Source organism: Phyllostomus discolor, chromosome 13, assembly GCF_004126475.2.
Source record: "Phyllostomus discolor isolate MPI-MPIP mPhyDis1 chromosome 13, mPhyDis1.pri.v3, whole genome shotgun sequence".
NCBI classification, from domain to species: Eukaryota; Metazoa; Chordata; class Mammalia; order Chiroptera; family Phyllostomidae; genus Phyllostomus; species Phyllostomus discolor.
In genome coordinates, this window is record NC_040915.2 from 50,743,738 (window position 1) to 50,754,587 (window position 10,850).

Below are 10,850 nucleotides of genomic sequence, written 5' to 3' on the forward strand. Positions count from 1 at the left end.
AAGACTGGAGCCCGGCAGACATCCTGGGCAACCCTGGCGGAGCTCAGCAGGCTCCTCAGAGGCTACCCACTCTCCTCCAGGTCCTACTCGCGCTCACCCAGCTACTCCTCCAAGTCTGGCAAGAGGAGCCCGCCCAGCAGAAGCTCGCGATCCCGCCGCAGCCCCAGCTACTCCCGCTACAGCCCCAGCAGGTACCGGCCCCGCCCCCAGGCGCTGGCCCCACCCCTCGGAGTAGGCCCCGCCTCCCAGAGGCATCTCCGCGGAGAGACCCCCAAGCCCCGCCCCTATTCCCTTTAGGCCAAACCCTGCCAGAGTAGGAATAGAATGATGACTAAATACTCCTGTAGTTCCCCCTTATCTTAGCTGGAGCGGCAGCTTAGGCCCCATATATATATATATATCCTGGTGTCCTAACGTACCCCCCCACCCCAAACGTTCCTACGGCCACACCCCAGAACACGCCCATACCTTTCACACACCCACACCTGAGCCCCCAATTCTTCCGCCCCAGGGCCTGTGTAACTTCAAATCCCCGTCCCGGCAGCCCCCGCACCCCTGTCCTGCCCGCCCTCAAAGGCTGACACCTGCACACGCCGGCCCACCCCCACAGTACCCACCCACGCAGACTGCCCACAGCCGTGTCAGCCGCCCTCCTGCCGCACCCCTGCCCGGTGCAGATCCTGTCGCCGGCCCCACGGGGGTGGAGGGCCTTGGGGACAGGAAGCGAGCCACCCCCTGGCACAGGAAGCCAGGCCAGGCCAGGGCCAGCTCCCCAGTAATCCCTCCGCATCCCTCAGGGAACGGGACCCCAAGTACAGTGAGAAGGACTCGCAGCAGCGGGAGCGCGAGCGAGCGCGTCAGAGGCGGAGGTCCTACTCGCCCATGCGGAAGCGCCGGAGAGACTCCCCGAGCCACCTGGAGGCGCGCAGGATAACCAGGTGAGGCGCCAGAGGCCTGGCGGTGCCCACCTTCACCCTCACTCCCACGCCCTGCCTCCCTGGGGCTGGGTTTCAGAATTGTGGGAGCTCAGGGACTCCCTTTCCCCTCAAACTCCCAACCACTGAAGTTGTTTCCATTCAAAACCTCTGGGCCAAGTCAGCGCCTGGGCCCGGACTGCCAGGCTTGCAAAGGTTGGGGCAGTGGGGGCGGGGCCTGGGCCGGGATGGGCGGAGCTAGTGGGGGCTGGAAAAGGGGTGGGGCCAGGGTTTGGACGCGGAGCTGTGGTCTGGAGGCGGGGCTGCGGAAAAGAAGAGGGTCAGGTCAGGGAATGGGGGTCCCCTCGATGGGACAGGGCTTGCGCCTGGGGATGGGGTTGGGCAGTGGAGACAGAGCACCCTCAGACCTACATGCAGGAATCTAGGCTCAGATGGATGCGTCCGTAATGACACCCCGAACCAGGCGTGCAGAAGGCAGCCTGGATTAAGTTCCAAAGGTACTTGGAGGCGGGTAAGGAGGGGAGAGCTGGGTCCGGAGGGGAATCCTGGCCAGGCCGCTTTCCAGGGACTTCTGGGAACGTGTCCTCGCCTCCCAGAGCCTCGGTTCTCGCCCACGAAGGACCGGAGGAAGTCACTCCCGGGAGTGTCATGGGGCTGAAGTGCAAGGAGACACAGACACGTGAACGTGCTTTTAAATCTAAGTGGAGAGCACTAGGGCGGGTTCTGCGCCATCCTAGCGGACTGAAGGGTCAGACCGGGCGGACAGGTTTTCTGTAAAGGTCAGGTCGGAGAAGAGGGACTGCGGGTCCGAGGGGGCACCAAGTCCCAGGCCTGGGAGCCTGGGAGAATGGCAGAGCGCCGCCCTAAAATCGGTGTCTGCAGACCCGCTGGGCTTTTCCTGCTGGCCCTTCCTGGGTCAGCCACGTGGCCCAGAGACCCTCCCCCCTGCCCTAGGGAAGGGGCGGAGCTTCTGACCCGCCTGTACCTCCTCCCTGGGGGTGGCCTGGGGGAGGGAAAGGAACGTGGGTCCCAAACAGGAAGACGGGGGTGATGGCATCGCCTGCTCCCTGGCGCGCAGAAAGGGACTCCTGCACCCACTGCCCCGAGGGAGGGTGGCCTTGGGGTGCACTTGCAGGAAGGCTGGGGTGAAGGGAGGGAGTGGCGTTTCCAGAAGACTCTCAGCTTCTTGATGAACGCATTCAGTGTTTTCCCAGCTTCAGTCACTTAATTTTCTTTAAATAGACTTGCCCTTTTTTAGAGGTGCATACATTTATTTCGAAAGGAAACTTGATAGGCCACAGTGAATGGAAAATCAGCCTCCCCTTCCATAAATAGAAGGTTCTAGTGAAAGTAAAAATAACAAATTCCGTGGCCAGCTGGAGGCTCAGCGCCCCAGGCCTTCTGTGTGAAAAAGTGAAATTATCACTTTTTAAGACTTGTCAGCGCTAGTTCTTGTTTGCTTGATGTTCTCAGAACTGCAAGGGGAGAATCTTTTCTTAAGCGCCTAGGGGGAGTGTAAAGCTGCTGGTCGCCTTCCCTCGGGACAAGGCTGAGGCTCCAGGAAGGCTGGGAGGAGTCTGGCCCTCACCCGTGCCCCCTCTGGTCTCCACAGCGCCCGGAAACGCCCCATCCCCTACTACCGGCCCAGCCCCTCTTCGTCCAGCGGCCTCAGCAGCGCCTCCTCCTGGTACAGCAGCAGCAGCAGCCGCTCAGCCAGCCGCAGCTACTCCCGCAGCCGCAGCTACTCCCGCAGCCGCAGCCGCACCCGGAGCCGGAGCAGGACCCGCACGAGCAGCAGCTCCAGCTCCCGCAGCCCCAGTCTGGGCTCCCGGAGCCGGAGTCGGAGCCGCAGCTACAGCTCAGCAGGCAGCTACTCCAGCACCAGGCGCTAAGCAAGGGCCCTCCTCTGAGCCAGCTGCCCGCGGGGGCGGGGCCCTATCTTTGGGCCAGCCTCCCCCACTCTCTGCCCACCCTGCCTTCTCCTTGGTGACAGACATTGAGGGCTCCTGGACCCTGTCCTTTCTGTTCTCCTGGGGAGGAGGAAAAGAGGGTACCCGCTGCTAAGAGCCTCCACCAGCACCATCCTGGGGCTCAATTCAGATGAAGAGAAACACCCACCCTCTGTTGGCACACACACACAAAAAAAACAACCCTCAAGGTTTTATAAGAAGCAATGGGTCCGTGACTCCAACACTTGGGCCTGGCCAGGAAGATGTAGACGGTTCTGCTCACACACTGCTCCCGGCTGCATACGGAAGGGCGGGGCTCATTCGTCCCACCTGCCCTCCTTCTCCCCTCATTCAGTCTTGTGGCTGCATGTCTGTGGACCCATCCCTCATGGGGATGTCAGGGGTGGGTGGGTAGGGAGATTAGAAGAGATCAACAGCAATTCAACTCCAGGAGATGAGGTCAGGCCGGCCACCTCCCCAAACAGGCCAGAGCAAAGGCTAGAAGGCTCTCGAATCCTAGAAGAGGGGATGCACATGAGTAGGGGACATGGACATTCCAGCTGACAGCAGGGGCCTCTGATAATGAGTGTGGAAACGCAGAGGAAGAGTTCAGGCTGCTGCTCCCCATGTGCCAGCTTGGTCGGAAAAGCAGCCCAGCAGGTTCCAGCAACGGAGAGGCCGCCACATGGCTTACACGAGATGCCCCCTGACTATTCACAGGGACCCTGCAACCTCACTGAGAAAGGACACAGCGGACAGTCGGGACAGCATGGTCAACACCCCCATTTCCCAAATGTGTCCCGGCCCCACTAGCTGGCACCAGCTGAATTCCACAGGACCATCTGCCGCACGTCCCCCAGTGCCATGGCCAGCTGCCATCCGCAGCGCCAGCCCGTCTGGCCTTACCCTCTGGCTGGCGCCTGCCTGCCCCTCCACACCGCCCAGAGTGCCACACCCTGGATCCTACCCAATGCAGCTGAACGAACACCCACCCACCCACCCACCCTCATCTTTGCCACCCCCTTTGCCTCAGGAATTTTGCCAGGCTGGGGCGCAGCAGCTCAGGTTTGAGGGGAAAGGCCCACCCACATTCAGAGGGTCAGCGAGGCTTGGATGCTCCATGTCTTGGGCTCCCCCTGGCTTCGGAAGTTCCTTGTCAGCTTGGGGAAGTCCCACCCGTGTTTCTGGCCCCGGCCCACGTTCCCTTGCCTGAGGCTGGGCCCTGAGGGCGAGTCCATCTCTGACACAAATACCAGCAGCTGCTCCATCCACAGAAGTAACTGAGGACAGGGGTGTGGGAGAAAGGATCCTTAAGATAACCTGGGGCATCCCCCCACCAGCTAACCGGCTTTCCGGAGCCTCAAGGGTGAATTTCGAGCTTGCGGCGGCAACAGCAGCAGGGCAGGATGTGGCGGGAGCGAGAGGAGGCAGCTCCCAGCTCTGGCTCTGGGGCTTTGTGGAAGCAGGGATCAAGGACTCTTCATCTCACGCCGCACGCAAGACATTTGGCGGGAAAAAATCTTTTTGTTTGGAAGCGGGGCCCCGCCCCTCCCCTGTCTTTGCCTTCGCATCAGCCCGTGGGGCCAGAAACTGCCCTGAACCACCCCGAACGTCCTTCCTCCACCCGGAGAGCGGAGCACGGTTGTCCAGGCAGCCAAGGAGGGCCCGCCTTCCCATGATGCCCTCTGGCCCGGCCCTGGGCCCTGCCGCCAAGGTTACGGATGCTGATGCTGTCGCCGCGGAAGGCCGATGGCAGGCGCCCCAGGAGGGCATGTACAGCAAGTGTAAATAACCCTCTTCCTTGCCCAGGCTCCCTGCTGGACTCCAGTCTCCCCTCACGGAGACGGAGGCTCCCCGGAGCGGAGCCTCGCAGCCTCCTTGGCAGGACCGAGGTGAGGGGCCCCAGGGCCTCGCACGCATTCAGACTGCCTCCATTGACGCAACTCTAGGGGACCGTCTCGCCTGGGGCTGCTAGCAGACCTTTTTATTTATTGTATGTATTTATGTTTATTTATTTATTTATGTGATGAGATCTCGCTCTGTCCCCATTAGCAGTATTCAACTATTTATTTACATGGAGAGGGTGTGTGTGTGTGTGTGTGTGTGTTACGTGTGTGTGTGTTTGGGGAGCAGGGGGTCTTCTAAATTATTTCTGGGCATCTCTCTTTCCCTTCCTGTCTCTGTAGGTGGGATCTGACAGCCGGGGGTGGGTGGGGACATTGCCCTTTCCCCTGTAGGTGGGACCCACTGAGCCCTAGGCCCCAGCACATCCTGGAGGTGGCCCGGAAGCACTTCAGGCCCCCAGGTGCCTTGCTTGGCCCTCCATCGGTGAGGTTCAGGCCTGCACCCCAGCCCCTGCCCTCCAGCTGCTTCACTGAGGTACCAAAAAAAAAAAATGAAAATGGCCAAGAAGCTTATGAGCTAAGGCACTGAGCTGGCACCGTGGAGTCACAGCTTACGTGGGGGCTGGCGTCTACAGTTAGTGTGGAAAGCGAAACCCAGAGTCAAAATCGCCCGTGAAAGTGCTCCAGGCAGCCCACGGGAGACAGAGGTGCCGCCTCTCGGGGGGCTGGTGAGGCTTCCCTCTGTGGGTGCTTATCGAAGCCGCTGCCTGCATTTGGAGCCCACGGTGGCTGAGAGTGGCGCGGGGTCCACACTGGGACCCCGTGCACTTGGCTTAGGCAAGAAGCTCAAACCTGGAGACCAAGGCAAGGGACGTGACAAAGGGAAGTGGAGATGCCTATCCTGGTCTCGGCCTTATGCCCCGGCAGGTATTAGTGGGCAGGGTCCCTCCCCGGCTTCTCTGAGCCTACCTTGTTGGTTTCCTGTCAGTTCCTCGGGCTTCTGTCTCCTGGTGCCCAAAGGGAAAGCCCTTTTTTGCGTGTGGTCTCTTGCTGTTCTGTTGAGGGAGAGAGCAAGGATATTTTTGAAGTTAAAAAATAAGGTAAAAGGAGCAGCGACAGGTCCCCCACAAGAAGGTCATCTCAGGTGCATCCTGGGAAGCAGGACCTAGAGGTCGTCGCTGGTTTGCCTCTCTGAGCAACCAGCAGTGGTTGGCGGCGGGAGACGGCTCCCTCCCTTTCCAAAGTCACTCTTCCTTGCCTGGAAACAGGCAGCTTGGCTGGTCCAGCTTTGGGTTTGGTGAGCCTGGTGGTTCCTCTGGTCATGTGACTCTGCCCTGCCTTAGCCCAAGCGCCTAAGCAAAGGAGTCCCCCTGGCTGGGGGAATGTTTGCCAGAAGGCTGCTTGAGCGCCCCCTAGGGGAGATCTTTGTCCCTCCCGCTCACTTGGTGTGTTTCTCTCATTTCCTTTACATTTTCTGTGTTTTCCCCTCCAAACATAAAAACTCGTGCTGGGGCACCGACAACCTTACTTTTAACCAGAACTCCCGACCCCTGGCACGGCTCTGTCTCGGCCTGCCCTCATCACTTCCTGCCCCCAGTAATGAGACAGGCTGCCGAAACCTGCCCCCGAGGAGGACCGAGTTCGAGGACCAGTCGGGGAAACAGGAGGCAGATGTGGCCTGAGGTCAAGGACAGGCAGCCCCTGGCCTTCCTGCTACCAGTATTCATTCACGGAGCAACCGACTGAACCCGGGCCAATCGCCCCTTTTCTCTGGGCTGCGGTGTCCCCCTTTGAAACGCGGAGGAATTTCTGAGATACGACCCAAAGTGACCACCCGAGCCCTGGGCCGTTCTTCAAGGACAGACTGAGCTCACGGAGACGTAGAGAAAGAGGGAAAAACATCCCGGATCGTTTTTAGGAGGGTCTTCATCACGAGAGTAAAAGCGGGAAGCAGAATGTGACTTCCCTCTGGTTAATGAAGAGAAAGCTAACTGGTTCCAAGCCCCCACCCAGGGACGTTTCTAGTCCATCCAGGTGCGACTCCATCCCTGTACTTCTTCCCTCTCTTTGAAGAACAGTCAGTCTTTCAGAAGGAAAACGGGATTCAGATGTCCGAGGGACACAGGGTCTCCGTCTCAGAGGCCCCGTGGCTGGCTTGTTCAGACCCACCTTTCCCAGAAGGCTTTGCGTAACGAGGCCAAAATTCAGGCTGCTCCCAAAGGTTCGGAAGCACTTTTTTTTTTCTCCAAGTCCTACTTCTGTCTTTTCTTTTGCCATATTCTCCTCCCCAAATACCCAAAGTACTCTCACGTGCATATCGCTTGCTTTTCTCTCCAGCTGAATATAAAATTTTGTGTCATAAAAAAAAATTAAAGACTTCTAGCGTTCCTTAAAAACTCGCCGCCTCCTGCCCCGGCCAGCCCCAGCCAAGGCCCGACGCTGGTGCTAGGAAGCAATGCTCCATTGCATCCTCTTCCTCCCTTCTCACTCCCACACCAACCTGCGCTGAGGCCCAGAGAGTTGTCCTCTCCCCTCCATCTGGGACCGTTTTTTGTTTGTTTGTCTTTACTTTTTGAGGGTTTTTCTTCAGTGGTGGTTGCTTGGCATTGTAAATACCATCATGGGGATCCCTCATCAGAACATTGCTTCTTTAATAATTTATTTCCTATGTATTGAGTGGTACTGGGAGAGGAGGGGGACTCCCCCTGCCCCTGAATTGCTGATGGAAACCGGCCCAGCTCCCAGCTCCCAGCTCCCAGCTCCCAGCTCCCAGCTCCGGGGCGGCTGCCTGCAGAGGGTGCGTGCTGGCCCAGGTAATGAGAGCTAGAATCACCCAGCAAATTGGAATCGGCAGAAACGGAGGTTTCAGTCATACAAATTAAGCTCAAATGGAACTAAAACACTGGTTAACTCCGGGAAAACCTCATTTAGATGGAAATTAATTGAGGAATAAAATGCCTGCACACGAACCAACTTCTATTAAAAAGTCCCAACTCCTTGGGAAGAGAAAAAAGTGGTGAGACAGAGAGAAGATGATAATCCCTCTTCTCTGGCCAAGAACAGCTATGCCTCATCTTTTAACAAGCGGAGCCAAAGCAAATGGCACCAGCTTCCTTTGTGGGTCTCTTGCCTCTGTGTGTGTGTGTGTGTGTGTGTGTGTGTATCGGACGGAGTGGCTCTCGGGCCTCAGTCTTACCATCCGCAGAATGGGGTTTGGCCTCAGTGTTTCCCAGTGGGGGAGGGGGAGGGGCTCCTAACTCTGATGCCCTGGCAGACACAGGACCCCTTGTGACTTCTCCTGACTGTGGGGTGAAGGGTGTCTCCCAGGGCTGGAAATAAAAACGGCCTGGGCTTCACTTGCAGGGTGAGGTCGCAGTAGCTGAGTCCTGCGGTCAGATGGTGGGGAGGAGGGTGTCCAGGTGCTGCCACTTTAACAGCGCCTTGTGGTCCAGCTGAAAGCCCTCGATATTCAGCTTGAACTTCTCCCCAAACCCAGCCTTCCAGGGTCATCAAAGTAAAGATCAGAGTGGCTTTGCCGTGCCACTGTTTATCTGTACCGTTGTGCAAACCAGCGGTATGCGTCGTATGGCCATTTCTCAGATGGGAACGCGGAGGCCCGGGAAGGGGGAAGTGGCGTGCGCAAGCTCCCTGGGGCTCTGGTCTGTCGGGCCCCGTGCCCCCCACCCTCTCCGGGGCTCCTTCTTGCCGGGCCTGTGCTATGAGGACTTCTGTTCGGGCTGTATCTCTTCTGTCCCAATTCTCAGCTGTTTCCTCAAAGAGTTTTTGGCCAAGGACCTCGAAGATTCTACCACATCAGCCAAGGCCATTTCTCCACGTTGGGGGCTTGGAACCCCCCCCTCTGGAAAACCCCAGACCAGGGAACCCACCAGCAGCCCAGGCTGAGCAGCCGGCCCCCGCCCGGACCACCCACACAGAAGGGCGGGAGCTCCTGTGCCCAGCAGCACCCTGGGACCCTGTCTCCCACCCAGTGAGTGGCGCAGCGGCCGTGGCTTGTGTGACTTCTGGTGTCTGCAGCTGAGCGTAAACTCCCCAGGGTTCCCGGGTCTTCAGCCTGTACGAAACACGTCTGTTCTAATTAAAGGTCCCGTGGTATGGTGTTCTCACAACGGCCCAGCGTCCTCTGTCCGCAACGGGGGGAGGCCGAGGGCGGGGAAGGGGTGGCAGGGAGGCGGCGCTGCCACCGCAGGCCACACGCTGTCACCTTGCTTGTTCGTGCACCTCCCAAACAAATCTGTAGGTCTTCTGGTTTCCCATGCAGGGTGCGGCACAAATAACGCCCCTGGGTTTCATTACACAATCTTTTATTACAACATCATAAGCATGTAATCCTGTAACATAACAATATCTCACCCAAGCACACCATATGACATTGTAGGTGAAATGTTCAAGTGAAGACTATAAAGCATTACACCCATATTGTCACCCTACCAACCACACTCCGGAGCAGGCCTTCCTTCTGCCGGACCCTGTATAGTAACAGTGGCCATGGAGGAGGAAGCCCCTCCCCAAGCATTTTGTGTGCATTTCCTTCGTCTCCGCCACAACCCTAGGCAGCAGGCAGCAGGCAACAGGATCTCCTTCCTGCAGAGGAGGGAACCGGGGCCCGGAAAAGCAAAGCCACTTGCCCAAGGCCTGGAGTCGATGACTGAGCCCAGGCCACGGGCTCCAGTCCCCAGCCTGCGCCTGGCTCCACCCACAGCAGCTCAGCATGGGGTGCAGGGGTGGGGACAGATGGCCACAGTTGCCCTCCCACGAGCCCCTGTGGGGCCTGCCTGGAACGGTGGCTGTAAAAAAACAGGTGCACAGAACACACTCAGTGAATCTCAGTGAACATGGCTGCTGCCACCTAAGACGGGACCACCGAGCACGGTGGGGCTGTGACCCTGGCGTAGGAGCTGCTGCCCTGGAGAGCGGGCCTTGAAGACCCCCTCGGGTGGGGGCGTGGTGGTGGGGGGCAGGGGAGGGAAGCGGACAGGGTCAGGACTGTGGGGGCTGCGGAGCCCCATTCCCCTGTCAGGGAGAAATCCCCCCCACTTTCTCAAGAAAACCTGAACGTTTAGGTAACAATCTCCTGGCTTTTAAAATGGTTGTAACTCATTTTTTATGTGGGTCACACACACACACACACACACACACACACAGATATAGTGTATCATCTTGGGGGCCAGGCAGGAGGATGACCTGGGCCCTGACCTCCCCGCCCCTCAGCTCACCCCACCCCCTCCCCCCGGCCAGCTTCCTGCCCCTCTGGAAATCCCCTCTGGGAATGATGGGGACCGGATGTCCTCCCTGGGGTCAACCAGAGCTGTCCCCCACTAACACCCCAACACCCTCACACTGATCTCTTTCTCCCCAAGCAGGGGCAGGGCTACTACCCCCATCTCCTCTTCTGAGGCCCCCTCATCAGAGAATAGTAATAACACAATTATAATAACAACAACCCCTTTGATGGATCAACTAGCACGTGCCAAGCCCTTTTCATTCATGGACTTACTTCATTTTCCTAACAACCCGATTTAGCCCCATTTGACAGAGCAGGACGTTGAGGCCCAGAGAAGCCCACACAGCTGGTGGGTGTCTGAACCTAGGTCCGTGGGCGCCAGGGCATTTCTGCTGTGCCCCTCTGCCTCTGAGGACGTGAGCCCCGTCCACGCCGAGCTAACCCTCCGTAGGGCCCCTGCTAACCTTTTCCAGGAAACGTGGCTGCCAGGAGTGTTTCCCTGTGACGCCAGCCACCTCTCACTGGCTCGGCGGAGGACGTCACCCGTCTGTCTCCTGCCCTGGCCCCCAGTGACAGGAGTCAGTGCGTTTGTTCCTCCCACGATTGTTCTGAACAGGTGCCCCACCCCCTCCCAGCCTCCTTGACCCTGGCTGCCAGGGCATGAGACCAGCTCCTGCAGAGGTCTCTCTCTCAGCCAGGTGCGTGCGCAGCTGCCCAGGGACGGAGCGGAGGCAGCCAGAAGCCGGCACCCTCCCCTTCTGCAGCCTGGGGGGCACACGCAGCCCTTCACAGACAAGCAGGGGGTGGGGGTGGGGAATCAAACTCCCAGAGACACAAGGTCCAAGACTCCCACCCCCACTTGCGTCGTGACCTAAGCAAG

At 58.7% G+C, this 10,850-nt stretch overlaps 1 protein-coding gene across 1 annotated transcript in view; it reads left to right on the forward strand.

Annotated features, from left to right (window-relative positions):
* SRRM4 (serine/arginine repetitive matrix 4) overlaps positions 1 to 8,852 on the forward strand; it is a 138,099-nt gene extending 129,247 nt beyond the window's left edge. Inside the window, 3 exon segments of the mRNA XM_028527735.2 lie at positions 81 to 191; positions 798 to 938; positions 2,548 to 8,852. Coding sequence (XP_028383536.1) covers positions 81 to 191; positions 798 to 938; positions 2,548 to 2,827 — 532 coding nt within the window. The 3' untranslated portion in view covers positions 2,828 to 8,852.
* Positions 8,853 to 10,850: the final 1,998 nt, after the last annotated feature.